This window comes from Brienomyrus brachyistius, unplaced genomic scaffold (genome assembly GCF_023856365.1).
Source record: "Brienomyrus brachyistius isolate T26 unplaced genomic scaffold, BBRACH_0.4 scaffold46, whole genome shotgun sequence".
In the NCBI taxonomy this organism is placed as follows: Eukaryota; Metazoa; Chordata; class Actinopteri; order Osteoglossiformes; family Mormyridae; genus Brienomyrus; species Brienomyrus brachyistius.
The window spans coordinates 2,354,679-2,371,960 of record NW_026042321.1 but is presented as its reverse complement, the minus strand read 5'-3'; the positions used below and the strand labels follow the sequence as shown (position 1 = coordinate 2,371,960).

At 39.7% G+C, this 17,282-nt stretch overlaps 2 protein-coding genes and 1 long non-coding RNA gene across 3 annotated transcripts in view; 1 reads left to right on the top strand and 2 right to left on the bottom strand.

Annotated features, from left to right (window-relative positions):
• LOC125723236 (putative uncharacterized protein DDB_G0290521) overlaps positions 1-4,944 on the bottom strand; it is a 39,023-nt gene extending 34,079 nt beyond the window's left edge. The window contains exon 1 of the mRNA XM_048999649.1: positions 4,659-4,944. The gene's annotated coding sequence lies outside the window, so the exon portion shown is untranslated. The remainder of the gene's footprint in view (positions 1-4,658) is intronic.
• A 3-nt stretch (positions 4,945-4,947) lies between these two features.
• Positions 4,948-10,196, top strand: LOC125723243 (uncharacterized). Its single transcript, XR_007386823.1, has 3 exons — positions 4,948-5,083; positions 5,189-5,272; positions 10,115-10,196. It is a non-coding gene; the product is annotated as an uncharacterized LOC125723243 (long non-coding RNA).
• LOC125723233 (guanylate-binding protein 1-like) lies at positions 7,701-17,038 on the bottom strand. Its single transcript, XM_048999643.1, has 11 exons — positions 16,795-17,038; positions 16,301-16,496; positions 16,077-16,204; positions 15,207-15,316; positions 14,254-14,447; positions 10,966-11,208; positions 10,167-10,447; positions 9,723-9,923; positions 8,738-8,840; positions 8,076-8,269; positions 7,701-7,924 (listed from the first exon to the last, which is right to left on the bottom strand). The coding sequence occupies exons 1-11, from the start codon at positions 16,951-16,953 to the stop codon at positions 7,793-7,795; spliced, it is 1,941 nt and encodes a 646-aa protein (XP_048855600.1). The 5' UTR covers positions 16,954-17,038; the 3' UTR covers positions 7,701-7,792.
• Positions 17,039-17,282: the final 244 nt, after the last annotated feature.

Below are 17,282 nucleotides of genomic sequence, written 5' to 3'. Positions count from 1 at the left end.
CCACAATTAAATTAAGAAAACATTCTTTTAGTTAAGATTTGACAGCGACTAAATTCTTGCTCAGAACAATTAAAGGCAAACAGTCATAAACCTTTTTTGCCAAGTAAATGAAAAGCATTTTGAAATCAGCAATGTCTCCCCATTCACTGTATAAAATAAACAAACAAATAAATAAATAAATACATAAATATCGCACAGAACCACCATAGTATTAAATCTGACACACCACCTCAAATGAAAACAAACAGTGAATACTTAAAACTTGCTGTAAAATGTTTCGGTATGCGTGATGAGTTTATGCATGTGTGAAATGGCGCACATGCGTACTGAAAAACAGGTAGGAGCTGCAAATCTGGTAGCGACAGTCCGCTACCAGATTACGTTCAGTGCGTTCAGGAAACTGCAAATCGGGCAGGAGCTGTAGATCGAGTAGTGACAGCCACAACCATTAACTCTGAGCTAAAAAGGGATTTTGTAATGCAAAAATACAGTGTTTAAATTTATTCACAAGGATTTTGTCAGTTCTTTTCAGTTTAAGTTGAAGTATATGCAGACATTTCTTCTTGTCTAACAGCAAATTTGACAGCCAAGATAATTATTCCTCCAAATGTAAAATAAGATGACTTGTTGAACACCTAGCAGGGCCTCTGTATTTAATAAAGTAAATCATCACCAGGAATAACTGTTGAGCAAGATTTGACTCTTTTAATGCACTAACTGGACAGCCCTCTTCATACATTGTAGAATGCCTCCACTTCCAGTCTACTTTCAGACCCCTCATGTTCTCTAGTGAATTCCTTTTGGTTGTCCCACAAACCAAATTTATAAATAAAATTTACTTAACTTACTTACTTACCAGGAAAAAAGCCTTAGACTTCAGTACATCTGCTTAAGGAACCGAGCCAAAGACTCATACAACAGAGATAACCTATACACATACACCAAAGACCACTTGACCTAGAGAGTTTATTTCAAAGCATGCCGACAGGTTAAAAAATATAGAACCTGTAACGTGATCGATGAAAACAATTTAGCTATACAGACGCACTTCTACTTACAAACGAGATACGTTCTGAATGGGTGTTCGTGAATTGAAATGTTCGTTATTCAACATCATTTTAAGGGTATACGCAAGTACGAAGAATTAGGATGCTGGGAGTACGCACGCTGAGCTGCTGCACGGCAGGAGTAGCAGCCGGAAGTCGTACTAGGTGGATTTGGCGCGCAAAAAAAAAAAAATTTTGTTGTGGACAGGAAACGGGAGTACAATGAATATGATTTTGACTTACAGTCCTCTTCGTTCGTATGTCTGAAAGTTTGTAAGTTGAAAGTTCATAAGTAGAGGAGCGTCTGTACTTATGTTCAATAATGAAAATGTATTCCCAATCGATCAACACCAATGAATTAGATCCATGCAGAAGGTTTTAGCTGGTCACTTCTTATAGGGGGAAGGCGAAGCTGATGATCAATAGTATTTTGAAATCATTATAAATGACAGAAATTTGGATAGATGCCAGCAGGTAATAAATTCATGCATGCCTACATTCTGGAGGCCAGCAACGCAGAAACCGGGACATTCCTGAAAGGGCAGAAGAGGGCTGGCTCATTTCCTCACACAAGCATCTTGCAAACATCAAAAATCAGGAATTCAGGTTACAGCTCTATTTAAAGGTACTACAGGTGAAATTTTAATCTGTCCTTGGTTTCATAGGGACACATTAGACATATCACTGCATTACGACCTGACATATTGAAGAACATTAAAACACTTTTAAATTAGACATAAAAATACAATAACAGGAATTAAAGTCTAATAGTCATAATCGCTTCTAAGCATAACGTAAAGTTACACTATAACGTACAACCAAGGGTCATCATATGGACACTATACAGTGTAAATGAAAAGAAAAAAATTCATCATCAGTTCGACATCATCAGTTCTGGATACCTCAACATGCTTAGATGCCTTACAGCACATACTAACTGTGTAACAGGACAGCTGAGAAAAGTGTCCAAGTCAGAAAACAAAGTTTTAACAGCAGTTTTTCCTTAATCTTAAATCACTATTAGTAGGAATATAAATACAATTTGAAGTAATTTATTACAACTTTCTTTATCTTTTTGGTAAACAAGTTGGTGAAGGTGCTGATAAAGATCCTTAGTATGACAAATATCTAAGGTGCATCCGTGCCTGATGAATGCCCTCAGGTCATAACAGCAACTTCCTCCTCTTTATTAGCTGTATTGAAACATGTCATTTATTTATACATACATATATACACACACACACAAACCCAACCCACCCTGGACACACTCTTTACACCCCTGCCATCCGGTAAACGGTACAGAACCCTGTTCGCACGCACAACCAGGAACAGCTTTTACCATACAGCTATCACACTTCTAAATTCAAAGCACTCATCTCTGACATTCTGAATATTTGTGTACTTAAACCTGCTGTATAACTCTAATTCTACCTCTGTGAAATTGCTCAAGCACTGCACTTTATACAATATCATAACCATCCATGAGTATGATTATATTGCACAAATTTACCAGCACCTTATTCCCTGGGAATGTGTGTATATGTGTGTGTATGTGTGTGCGTGTGTGTGTGTACATAATTTATTCTTTGGATTTTATTGTAAATTTTGTGTATATGCTGGCGCGCTCCAAACAAAATCTTATTGTACTTGTACAATAAAGAATATTTATCTTGTGTGTGTGTATATATATATATATATATATATATATACACACACACACACACACACACACACACACACACACACACACACACACACACATATATACATACATACATACATACATACATTTTCCAAACCGCTTATCCTACAGGGTCGCGGGGGGTCCGGAGCCTATCCCGGAAGCAATGGGCATAAGGCAGGGAACAACTCAGGATGGAGGGCTAGCCCACACCTTAGCAGTGCCACAGGCTGACTGCCTCCATGCTACGCCGCATTGAAGCAGTCATTTCTGCAAAAGGATTCCCGACCAAGTATTGAGTGCATAACTGAACATAATTATTTGAAGGTTGACTTTTTTGGTATTAAAAACACTTTCCTTTTATTGGTCGGATGAAATATGCAAATTTTTTGAGAATTTGGGGTTTTCATGAGCTGTATGCCAAAATCATCAATATTAAAACAATAAAAGGCTTGAACTACTTCAGTTGTGTGTAATGAATCTACAATATATGAAAGTCTAATGTTTATCAGTACATTACAGAAAATAATGAACTTTTTCACAATATGCAAATTTTTTGAGAAGGACCTGTACATGTATGTATGTATTTATGTATCTGTGTGTATTATGTTTATATTACATTGTGTTGACCAAATGTTGCCCGAAATGTAATAAAAACGTGTTATTTTGATGTTGTAGAGACCAGTTTTCAGGTCCTAAATCTAAAAATTCCAAAAGTCTCATATTCTGCTCGGTTACTTATGCTTATGGCTGGGTAGGGGTTAAGGTTGTTATGTTGGGATTAGAGTTTTCCCCATAGAAATGAATGGAGAGTCCCCACAAAGGTAATTACAAACCTCTGTGTGTGTGTGTGTGTGTGTGTGTGTGTGTGTGTGTGTGTGTGTGTGTGTGTAAAAACACCAGTCACATCTGATACAAGATACAGTCACATTTCAAGTACATTAATACATTAAATTGGTTACTGCAACCAGGGACACCGTAAGACGGATGGGTGCAAGTTTGATTCCAGGGGCCTCTGAGTGAATAACTGAATAGGTCTGGACTGATATGCCTTCATAGGGCACAAAATCTGTAGCAACGCCCCTAACTGCAACCATGGGTAAATATAAATAATTTATTATTATCCATCCATCCATTTTCCAAACCGCTTATCCTACTGGGTCGCGGGGGGCCTGGAGCCTATCCCGGAAGCAAAGGGCATAAGGCAGAGAACAACTCAGGATGGAGGGCTAGTCCATCGCAGGGCACACTCACATACCATTCACTCACACATGCACACCTACGGGCAAGTTAGTAACTCCGATTAGCCTCAGCATGCTTTTGGACTGTGGGGTGAAACCGGAGTACCCGGAGGAAACCCCACGACGACATGGGGAGAACATGCAAACTCCACACACATGTGACCCTGGCGGAGACTCAAACCCGGGTCCCAGGGGTGTGAGGCAACAGTGCTAACCACCACCTATTATTATTATTATTTTTATTATTATTATATTATTATTATTATTATTATTATTTAATCTCGGCCCATGGAACAGTATGTTAACATAATATGGCAGAACATGCCTTATTTTCAACCGGTACAGTAAAACGTACAGTATGAGATAATACTTGAATGATGGAAAATCAAAGGCCACAACAGTTAGTAACTATTCCACGGAATTGACGAGAACTAAAATTATTTGGTTTTTAATGATACTTATATCTAAATAGCCTCGGCCAGTGAGCTAGATGTCCGTGTTATCAACTATTAACATAGAAGAAAATTAGAACGAAAAGCAAATTCAAGTTTCCTGCAGTAATCACAGCTAATATGGCTGTCTGGTCAAGGATTTCAACCCGCTAGCCATTTTGTATATATTTTTATAGTTCCGACACACGTTGCCCTTTTGGGAATAAATCAATAGGACAAAATAACTTTCTCCTCTTACCTTCAAAGACGAAATTCAAACAGCTGAACCTGAGACTCAATTACTCTTTCCTCCCTTCCTTACTTTCGGTTTGTACCTGTGACTGACTCCTCCTCACAGCGTGTGATTGGCTGCAGCGCACACTTCCAGTCAAGTCATTGGTAGACGGCGCTGTACTTCATAAAGTTATGACGTTTATATACATAGCCTTCCTCTTGCAACCGGTTCTTATTTGTCGACTCAGCAAGCGTTATTTCATTACCCAAACCAGGGGGAATTCCAGAGAGCGGGTTTAGCCAAGAGAGTCTGACTGCAGTACGTGTACTCTCAGCTACTTACGCTGTGTACCTCTGACGTCACGTTCACGCTTTGCCACAAGGGGAAATGTATCCGTGGAATTGCTTCCTGATTGCGATATGACATTATATTCTTAATGAAGTTAACAGGTATACACAATTGAAATGCTGATAAATAGGCTGGGACTTACAGATGGAGGTCAAATAAGTGACAATTGTATGCCATACTATTTAATAATTGTTTCAAATACACAGATAGACCGGTGTTCTATCGACCAATACTACCTACCGAGACGTGCTACCGAGCCTTTCTGCGCATGTGCAGTTCCACCGTCTCGGGTGAGTAATATTTTTAAAACTCTTTAAATTGTTACTTTCAACTTATACACATGCACTTTTGTGCATCTACAATCTGTCTTCAGTGGTTGGGGTTGGGTTTAGAGTTATGCTTACGAAAAAGAAGTATATTTAAGTGTACTATATGTATACTAGGGGGCAGCATGGTGGTGCAGTGGTTAGCACTGTTGCCTCACACCTCTGGGACCCGAGTTTGAGTCTCCGCCAGGGTCACATGTGTGTGGAGTTTGCATGTTCTCCCCATGTCGTCGTGGGGTTTCCTCTGGGTTTTTTAAAATGATGTATAGCAGTAAGCACTTTGGTGTTAACACAATTAAATCCACCAGTTGAGTCCTAATCAAATGGCACCCAGGGCAATTTCCAACAGTATGCCACCTATACAGTGGGCCAGCTCTGCTACATTGTATTAGTTTAAAAGAGTGAGAGACACTGCGCATGAAACAGGGAGCAGGGCATCTCAAGGACGATCCAGCTGTGTTTTCCTGGTTGGACCAGGAGTACTTGGATGTCATATGGATGATTTAATTTGGGGAGGCACAGCTGACTTCACTGCCCCTGGGATTTCTCATATTAAAAATGCTTTTCAGGTTGGCAGAGAGACCAGTCATTTCTGTTACATTGGCATGGAAACTCCACTGGTGAAAACTCCAAACTGTCTTTTCTACAGCAAGAAAAATATGCTAAGATTGTCTTCCATTCACATTGATACAACTCAAGCTTGGCAGCGTGATTCTGTCCTTACTGAATCTGAAGTAGACCAGCTTAGATCTAAGGTTGGTCAACTTCCCTGCTTAGCGAGACAGTCTCAACCTGATGTTATGTTCGATCTGTTACTGAGCTTCAGCTTAGCTAAAATTTAAAGTATATATATTTTTAATAATAATTAAATAATTAATTGAATAATTAATTATAAAAAAAAACTGACTATATGTAGCTGATGTCATGCCCGGCTCGTCCGCTCCTCGTGTGTGCCACGCCCCCTGATTACCCACGTGTGCTTCCCTGATCGTCTCCAGCTTTGTCCGCTTCCTTTGATTAGTCTTGGTGTATTTAAGTCCTGGTCTGACCTGTTCCCCTTGTCCGTCATTGTGGATCTACTGTGGTTTAGTGTGGTGTCGATGTTCCCTGTGTTCCGTTCCCAGAATAAACCCCAGTTTTTCCCGATTTCGCCTGGTCTGCCTAGTATTTGGCCACCTACCCACACAATCGCCTGTCCGCCCATCCACGATCGTGACAGCTGAAGTTCCAGTTTTTAGGAAAACCAGACAAACTGAAGTTTGTTCTATTCAGTGATGCATCACTGGGTAACTTACTGATGGAAGCACAGAAGATGGGCCCGTCATGCTCATGGGCAGAGATGGAAAGTTCCCACCAGTGCGTTGGAAGGGTTGTTTGTAGTAGCCTTGCTGGAGAATTTTATTACTGCAGTGGTTATTACAAACTGCGCATGTGCGGTGGAGGGTTGGTTAGTTAGTGGAGAATTCATATGACAATTGCAGTAAGTGAGCTACAGTAAAGTTAGTTATTTCGAAAACAGTTTGTTTATTGAGTCAACAAATAACTGTGCATTTTAACCTTGATACTAGGGGTGGGCAACCCTGATCCTGGAGTGCTGGTGTCCAGCAGGTTTTCCAACCTACCTGGTTTCTGAGGAACCACACCTGATCTCAGGCAGATAGTAACTCATCAGGTAGGATAGAAAACATGCTGGATACCGGTACTCCAGGATCAGGGCTGCCTACCACTGCTTTATACCACAAATACATATTAGCATACCAGTTATGTCAATCCCTATATGTACTATACAATGATATATGTTTAAGAACACAAATTTACCATATTCACTAAGTATTATGGTAAAATGGGTGGTTTGATGGCAGAAAATGCTGTTTTACTTCACATAGCTTTCATCTCCCTTATATTGGAGTTCAGCATGCAAATGCATATTCAGAAGTCAGTTCCACTGTTTATCCTCCATCAAAAGTTCTGTCTATCTGCAAATTCCAAATCATGGGATGCCGGTAATCCTCTCCTGGGCTACCAATTTGGCATCTTCTGTTGTAAATCCGAAATCTATGTGCTTCACTGTGCATCATCACCAAAGTGATTTGTTTAACCAGTGGCCACCAAGTAGCTCATCTCATTAAACAAATGGTTATAATATCAGCATGTTGCCCAATATAGCTGTCCATGACTGTAAATTAAAACTTACAATCTGCACTGCAAGCATATTTTCATTGTTTCATTTCAAATTTATTGTGATGGTCTACAGAGACAAAATAATAATTAAAAAAAAATGTTTCACTGTCCATATACATACAGAATCTAATGAATTATGAGTATCACACTATGCTGATATACTTGTTTAAACAAATACAGTTTAAAGTTCAGTGAAGAAATTCTGTTCTATTCTATAATCTTTTCTCCAAAGTCATTATTTGAAATTTGAAAGCTTCATTCCTTGGCCCTCATTTTCATTTATTTATTTCATACAGCCTTTCATTAGGAGATAGTACACCGATCACGGTCTTTGCTTTTGTTTTGCTCTTGGATCAAATGTCGTAGCTGATCAACCTCTCTCTGCATTTGTCTTGCATTTCTGTCAAAACCCTGCTGCAGCATGGCATTCTGCTCCTGCAACGCAACAAAGGGGTGACATGGTTGGTCACGGTCTAACATTAAAGATCATCAACATAAAAGCAACCTTTTCATCACTGGTCCCACATCCTGAGTATTTCTTAATGGGGAAATAGGATACAAAGTCAGAATTATAATCAGATGATACCCTCAGCTTTTGCTGAAGAACTCGCTCATGTTCGGACTGCATATCTCTGCGTTCCCTCTCAATTTTTTTTATCAGCTGTCTCTTATTTTCTTCTTGTGCTCTCTTCACATCCTCAATTCTTCTCTCCATAGCCACCATCTGTACTTCTGCAGCCTTTGCTTTCACCTCCAGCATCTTAGCATGGGCTTGTTGTTCTAGAATGGAGAAAAATTGTCACGGCACCACAGTCTAGTCTTACATGCACCTAAAGATGCTTTAAGCATTATTCATCATCATTCAGTTTCCATTCTGAAAGTTAGAATTAATCATCATTTTTTTAGAACAGTTTATATAGCTGATGTTTCCTCTGAATAGCGAAAATATTAAACATATATCACATATACATTTCATGCTATGTCTATCATATGGTGTACTCTGCATTAAAAAATTAAGAGAATATAAATACTATACTTGAACCACATCAAAATGCATCAACAGTCAGTATCCTGAATGAAGTAAATGATAGTGTTTCAGACTGTAACAGATTGGGCGTGAATCCTTTTATATACTCTCTATGTGTTATGACAGCCGGCAAACAAAATTTACTATAAATTATCACTGGAACTTCACAGCCCACATATAATATTATGGTAACATCCAGAGCTGTTTAATGCCTCTCTCACCTTCTATACGCTTTTGATATTCAGAGAGACTTCTGTCTGCCACCAGTATCGTTCTGCCCAGTTCATTGCTTTTAGCCAAGTATTCTTTCAAAGCCTGTTCTGCCTGAAAAACCAACCTTGTTATGGACCGGCAATGTTCACAGGATCTACTTGCACAAGTCAAGCTATCATTAAAAAATGCATTTTCTAAATGCTAAAACATTCTAGTTGGGATACATTTATTAATAGTGCATCCTTACACCAAGATTAACATAAATGTATATTTTTATAAATATCTTAATTGTAACGCTTACCTTACCCCTATTTGTAATATCAGTATAAATTCCAACTACAATGCAAATGCTTTCCAGTAAACAAGTGACATAATTAACACACATATTTGTCCCAAGAAATCAGGTGTAATATGAGGAAATTAGGAGCGTGCACTAATACGACACATTGCTGCATCCACCACAAGACAATCAGCCATGCGGCAGGTGATACCTCAGCACCACACTAGTTCAAATGGAATTGAACAGATGTTATTCCGGTGGCTGGAGTGACAATCCTGCCACCAAACCCCAAATTTTTCCTGTAAGTTGGAGGACCTGCTTGCAGGACTGGATGTTGGGTAACATTGTACCCTGGGCAAAGCAATTGCAGGTTAAGGGCCTTGTTCAAGGGCCCAGTGCACTAGAATCAGTCCTGGCATTCACAGGATTTGAACCAGCCCCCTTCCGACTGCTGCACAGATCCCCAGCCTCAGAGTCACCCCTCCCTGTAATAACCTAGCTGTCACACCCGGCTGGTCCAGTCCTCGTATGTGCCACGCCCCCTCATTTACCTCGTGTGAAACCCCGATTTTAACCAGCTGTTTCCAGTTTTACTTGTTTAGTCCTGTGTATTTAAGTCTGCGTCTGAATCAGTTTCCCCAGATCTCTCATTGATGTTCGTTGTTCTCTGTCCTATATTTCGTTATTTGGCAAAAGTTGCATAGTTATTGTACCTTGATGCCTCTGCCTTTTGTGTTTCTGTACCGAAAAATTACATTTTCCAGGTCTTCCTGGAAGTACTGATAACCGCCTGGTGTCAGGTAACAATCTGGCTTCAAATAAGCCCCTAGTTGCATCAGCAGATCAGTGCAGTGTTTCAGGGAGAGCTCCTCGTTCTCCTGACACTTCCTATCATATTCATTTCTTACAAGATCCTGTTGACACAAGAATCAAAAATCCACAAAAAAACATTAGATGCTTTTAAATATTCAAAGCCACATACAGAAAAACTTTGATATTTGGAGACTAAGTAGAGTGTTTCTAATAGTTTCTAATAATAATAATAATAGTAAAAATAACACATTCAATGCTTCCATTTCATAAACATCAGCTTTATTTATCCTAGGTTTAAGTGAATCAAGGAAAGTGAATGAAGTATATTTAAGGTGCCTACGAACCATGAGTTGTGTTTGGAAACACTGATCATCATCTTTGAATGAGCGATCAAGGAAGAGCTGCAGCGCCTCCTTCAGGCAGATTTCATGGACATTGGAAAGCTCCTCCTGTGTCTCGGTGTGTAACACTACCCTCCCGCTCAGCAGCCGCTTGTAGAGGCTGTGTGCCTCCTCAACTGCTTTTGAGTTTTCCATCTGAGCTAGAGCTACCACTGCATTCTCCAGACAAGGAACCTTCCCGCTTTTAATGGTATCCACATACATCATCACCAGCTTAGCCAGCACTGAGACACATTGCATCATGAAATGGAGAGAACCAAAGAGATGACATTTTGTGAGAGAGGCATAGAACAGGTCAGTTAACCTGGACAGGGTTCTGTGTAGTGGTGTAACAGACTGTAGTTCATACATAATCCATACAGTTACGTTTTACATTAACTGCTCTTTCATAATGTTTTTATAATGCATTCGCAGAACATTCAGTGCACCTTCATAGTACATTTGTAGAATATTCATAAGCAGCATGTAAGTATGATAATGCAATTATGTTTCTTATTATAATGTGTGATTTATGATGTATAATAAAGTAAAATAGGTATATTTACATGCTGCTTATGAATGTTCTATCAATGTTCTAGGGACCTTGAACTTATCCCAGGCATCACAGTGCCCAATTGGCAGGACGCTAGACCATCATAGAGCACCTAAACAATTATACACTATTAACTGAACTAAACACACCAGTTAGCCTAACTTTGCATAAATAATTCAACAGTTATTTTTGTGAGGACTTTGAACTTACATCTCCCGGTGACTTTAATTCCTCCTTTGATGGTTTTCACCTGGGAATTTCCAAGCACATAACTGCAGAACTCTGTAGCTTGCTTAACAAACTTTTCTTCCAGGTCAGAATCACTCAGCTGATCAATAATCTTAAGCTTTTCCTTGTGGACAGGCATATCGAAGACGAAGCACTTTCGACGGGGAAAGTACTTCCGAATACATTCTCGGGCACTGTTGCTGGTGGTAGCACTTATATTGTGGCCTTGATGGGAAAAAATAAATGAGAAACATATATTTGAAATGATTAAAATAGAAGAGTTTCTGTTCCAGGAGCCGCAGATAAGTATCTGAAGATTGCACATTTTTATACCACAACTTACAACAAATTTACTAAGAAAATTAAGCAATAACATACTCGTCCTCATGCGGTTGTATTCCAATATATCACAGCTGTGATTCGGTCACAGGCAAAAACCGCAGGCAGAGTGTCGAAGATAATCACAGCCGTGATATACCGGAGTAGGGCTGTTGTGATTAGTCGATGACATTGAAAATGCGTCGACATCAATATCAATTTTAAACAGATGTATCATTTGAAGAAATTATTTTTATGAAATGATCATAATGAATTCTAAAATGCTTCAATTCATTATAACGAATGTTTTCCTTTAATATTCCTATGTAATTATGAGAGTTTAAATTGCAGCTTATTCACACTCTGCAAAGTTCTGCAGGGGAGTAGCGCTATGCCTGAGCACCTGAAAACACATCGGCGCTATTCTAGACCACCAGAATAAGCAAAAACCACCATAAGTGTTGTTAATGTTTATTAAATTACCATTAGTACGGAGAGCATTTCAATATAACAAAATTTATAGCGAGTGATCAAGACTATAAAAGCTGTATTTTGTTTAGGCTAAATGGGCTGTATGGGAGGTATTTTCTGCAAAAAATAAAATGAAAATGATAAAAAGAAAATATAATCTCCACTGGGGGCGGCATGGTGGTGCAGTGGTTAGCACTGTCGCCTCACACCTCTGGGACCCGGGTTCGAGTCTCCGCCTGGGTCACATGTGTGCGGAGTTTGCATGTTCTCCCCGTGTCGTCGTGGGGTTTCCTCCGGGTACTCCGGTTTCCCCCCACAGTCCAAAAACATGCTGAGGCTAATTGGAGTTGCTAAATTGCCCGTAGGTGTGCATGTGTGAGTGAATGGTGTGTGAGTGTGCCCTGCGATGGGCTGGCCCCCCATCCTGGGTTGTTCCCTGCCTCGTGCCCATTGATTCCGGGATAGGCTCCAGACCCCCCGCGACCCAATAGGATAAGCTGTTTGGAAAATGGATGGATGGATAATCTCCACTTTGGCACAAGTCTGTGTGCAAAAATTAAAATGAAATAGCACAATTTTCCAATCATTAAAAAAATCTAATTAAAAAACCTTTTTGTCTTTTCATTTTCCAATTTGACATTTCATTTTCAAGTTCACTACATGGAAATATATGTTAATACATCTCGGAAGCAATGGGCATGAGGCAGGGAACAACCCAGGATGGGGGGCCAGCCCATCGTAGGGTACACTCACACACCATTCACTCTGACACGCACACCTTTGGGCAATTTAGCAAGTCCAATTAGCCTCAGCATGCTTTTGGACTGTGGGGGGAAACCGGAGTATGCGGAGGAAACCCCACGACGACATGGGGAGAACATGCAAACTCCGCACACATGTGACCCAGGTGGAGAATCGAACCTGGGACCCAGAGGTGTGAGGCAACAGTGCTAACCACTGCACCACCATGCTGGCCCAGGACAGAATCATTCCTGTACAAATAGGTATGGTAAGGCTTTTCTTATAATTAACACTGTCTGAGATTGTGATATATTGTAAATATCATGAGCAAATTCATATTGTAATATTTACGTCTGGTTTCTAACCTTAAGATTCCAAAACATTCTTAACCATTCTTCGTGACCATCAGTTAACAAATCTGTTGGAGTTTTTTGAGGAAGCTACTCAGGAAGTTGATGATAAGAAGGCCTATGATGTCATCTACTTAGATTTCCAAAAGGCTTTTGATGTTGTCCCCCACAAGAGGCTCCTACTTAAACTCAAAGCGACAGGTATTTTAGGTACCGTAGCGACCTGGATTGATAACTGGTTAACAGATAGGAAACAGCAAGTAGTTATAAGAGGCACAATGTCACAGTGGGCTTGCGTTCATAGTGGGGTACCGCAGGGTTCGATTTTAGGACCACTATTGTTCCTAATTTACATAAATGATATGGATACCAATATATACAGTAAACTGGTGAAATTTGCAGATGACACCAAGGTGGGTGGTGTAGCAGATACTGAATTAGTGGTTCAGCAGCTACAGCGGGATCTTGATTTAATTAGTGACTGGGCCGATACCTGGCAGATGAAATTTAACGTCGATAAATGTAAGGTACTCCATCTAGGGAGCAGAAATATAAAGTACAGGTATTTCATGGGTGTCACTGAAATAAAGGTAGCTGATCATGAGAAAGACCTTGGTGTGTATGTTGATGCTTCCATGTCCCATTCTCGCCAGTGTGGGGAAGCAATAAAAAAGGCCAATAGGATGTTGGGGTATATCTCCAGGTGTGTGGAGTTTAAGTCAAGGGAGGTAATGCTAAGATTATACAATTCCTTGGTGAGACCTCACCTAGAATATTGTGTGCAGGTTTGGTCACCATATCTTAAAAAGGACATTGTGGCCTTAGAAAAGGTGCAGCGTAGGGCCACAAAAATGATTCCTGGTCTTAGAGGAATGTCATACGAGGAACGGTTACTTGAGCTAAATCTGTTCAGTCTCAAGCAAAGAAGACTGAGGGGGGACATGATCCAGGTATATAAGATTCTAACAGGTTTGGATGCTGTTCAACCAAATAGTTACTTCAGCATTAGTTTAAATACACGAACTCGTGGCCATAGGTGGAAATTAGCGGGAGAACATTTCAAGCTGGATTTAAGGAAGCACTTCTTTACACAGCGTGTAGTCAGAGTATGGAATAGCCTTCCTGATAATGTAGTGCAAGCTGAATCCTTGGGTTCCTTTACATCAGAGCTAGATAAGATTTTAACGACTCTGAGCTATTAGTTTAGTTCTCCCCAAGCGAGCTTGATGGGCCGAATGGCCTCCTCTCGTTTGTATAGTTCTTATGTTCTTATGTTCTTAACAAGAATGTTATCTAAAACTGAGTAATGATTCTAAAAAAAAAAAAAATCATTGTTTCATTCATGTGTACTTCATGGAGTAAACAGTGAATGGCAGTGTTATGCATTTACCAGGCTTCAGCTTGAGGGAGTTCTCCAAATATTCATCAGCAGTTATGGGTTTCCCATTAGCCTCAAGCTCCAGGGTAAAATCTCTTACTGCCCAGATAAAGGAGGGGAAGAAGCGGAAAAACTCAGCTGAAGCATCAGCTTCATCCTCATCACTGGACTTTACCTTGATGTGTTTTGTCAGCTCAGTCACATATCTGTTAGATGCTGCAGTTGAGGAAGAAAATCTAGAAAATCTATTTTCAGTGGTGAGAGATGGCAAGGTCAGCATGTTGAGCGGAGAAACCTAGTAGATTCAGGTAACAATTCTATTAGATTGAGCAAGAAAGTGACAGAGAAAGGAAGCAGAAGCATCAAACTACAGCATGTTTCTCAAATACAAGAATATCAAAGTCAGTGTAGGGAAACTACAAGTATGTGATCATCAGAAGACCAAATTATCTACTGCCCATGTCCACTTTGTGCCTTGATGTGAAAATGGAACACCATTGACCATTGAAACTATTTTCATAAGGATATTTTTTACCACAAATAGATCCTTGCCATGTTTAATTAGCAATAATTGTATAATTTGCAGAGATTAAGAAAAGATTTATTATGGTTAATCTATCCACCAATCCACTGTCTACCAACCCTTCAGTGATTTTGAAGATAGTGGCGAATGGATGTTGTATAACCAACAGATGGCAGCCAAGTCCTGATCAAAGCATTAAGTTTAGAGTCATTTGTGTATTTCTGTCCAGGACAGTAAAAACAAATTCCCTGCTTTAGACTGTGGATTTGTTTCTTGTTATGATGATTATTTATTCCTCAGTTAGTCAGTGGGAAAAATACTTCTAGGGAGTACCAGAACCTGAAATAGTAGTAGGTTCTGCATCAGACATCATAATTACTTTTCAGCTCTGCATGCAGTATTCCTGGAATAGAAACTGGAAATGTTCAGGTTGGTAGGATACTGTAGATTCATTACAGCAGCATTGTTGATGGTACCAATGCTGTTGTAGATGAAGGTACTGCTTAGTAACACAGCCAGGGAAAAAATCCAGTTGTCATTCTTCTCGTCCCCCTGTTACAATAAAGACAATTCTTTTTAAACCTTAGCTCGAGCAATTGTCAAATGTTGGGTGATGGGCTTTTGCAAAAAATGCTTTTGCATCATTAATAATATCAACCAAATAACTTATTTTTTTATAATGGTGTTAAACACATAACTCGTATTTAACTTGTTACTCTATGTGAAATTCTATCTTATCGCTAATTATGACACTGTAAAAGTAGAATAAACTCTTGAAAATCTTTGATGAAACAAATCTCTATAAATGCAGCCATTAAGCTTATAGTAGTGACATGTTGTCCTGGCGAACCTGGAGCCTATCTGAGGACCTACACACTATGAACACAAAATTTGGGGAGAAAACCAGAGTAACTGCAGGAGACCCACAGGAAGAAGGGAAAACTGGTGGCGAGAGAGCAGAGTTCTAACGTGTCCTCCTAGGAGTTTGAAATGATCATTTTATGATTAATGAATGTCTACATGGGCAAGGTATACGTTTAATTAATTTTGTCGCGTATGTAAAGATTTTGAAGACAGAAAAAATCCTTGAATTTGCTCATTAACTGTAGATTCCTTGTATTTTATATATCAATTGATAAATGATAAATATTAAGTAGTATCTACATGGCCAGGTATGTTTCTTTAATTTTGTAGCGTGTGTGAAGATTTTTAAGATAGATGAAATCCTTGAATTGGCTGTAGTTTTTTGTATTTTATATATCAATTGTTAAATGATTCCTTTGCAATTTCTTCAAGCATTACTGTACAGTACCTTCTCCACATCTCCCAGTCCTTCAGTGTCCAGCAAGACCAGTGTTTGTTCTTCTCTACCAGGAACAGAAACACACCACATCCAGATACCCTTTGTCTTAGACTGGATAGTGGAGCCCAGAGCAAATCCTGAAATATCAGGAACAGATTAGTGTGTCCTAAGCTGGGAGATGCAAATGTATCAGGAAAAACTTAATAAAATTTACAGAGAAATGCAGCACATACCTTTATTCTTCCCAGCCAATCGATTCATCAGGTAGGACTTGCCAGTGCGGTACATGCCCACTATAGACACCACAACTACAGGGTTATGGAAGGAGCTTAAAATGTCTACTGCTTCCTGATTGACTTTGAACTCATTATTTGTCGTGTTCTCAATTAGACAAATAGGTTCCAACATTTTCCCTGTGCTGGAGAAGACCTATAGCCACAGACCAGTAAAGTGAGGTTAGATCAAGTGATTAAAATAATCGTTTCTTTAACTAAGCAATGAATGAATAAGTTTGAATTGTCAAATGTTTGGTAATGGGCAAATTATTGCAAATTTTCAAATACCACTTTTGTCTCAATATTAATACCAATCCACCCAAATTACTTAGTTATCTTTATAGTCATCTTCTTTTATAATAGTGTAAAAACATGTCACTCGTATACTTGTGTATGTATTTTAGCAAAACAAGCAAAGTAATTATATGAAAACATCAGTTTGTTAAACTTACAGATACCTTTTCTTCTCTTCTAGGCTTTGAGAGCCCCAGACATGACGGTAAGCTTCCTGATGGATTGCTCCTGACCACAGGGGTGTATTGTGGCAAGTGCCCCTGAAAAGCCTTTGCCAGATTCTTCCTCCTGTAGCCAGCCTCCTGATTCAAATACATATTTGATCCTGTGGATACCTTTTCTTCTCTTCCAAGCGTTGCGAGCCCCAGACCTGAGAGCAGGTTTCCTGAGGGATTGCTGCTGACCCTGGGGGTGTATTGTGGCAAGTCCCCAGGAAAAGCCATTACCTTATAGCTCTTCCTGTAGCCAGCCTCCTGATTAAAATACATATTGGACCCTGTGGATACCTTTTTATCTGTTCCAAGCGCTGAGAGCCCCAGACCTGAGAGCAGGTTTCCTGAGGAATTGCTGCTGACTCTGGAGACGTATTGTGGCAAGTCCCCTGGATAAGCCATTACCTCATAGCTCTTCCTGTAGCCAGCCTCCT

What these genes read in the sequence shown, in the direction of transcription:
- LOC125723233 (XM_048999643.1), bottom strand. Translation starts at nt 16,953, where the DNA reads ATGTATTTGAATCAGGAGGCTGGCTACAGGAGGAAGAATCTGGCAAAG. An exon ending in GAAGAGAAGAAAAGGTATCT is followed by an intron (nt 16,497 to 16,794) that starts GTAAGTTTAACA and finishes CTGTGGCTATAG; the next exon opens with GTCTTCTCCAGCACAGGGAA. An exon ending in GTTTCCAAACACAACTCATG is followed by an intron (nt 9,924 to 10,166) that starts GTTCGTAGGCAC and finishes TTGTGTCAACAG; the next exon opens with GATCTTGTAAGAAATGAATA.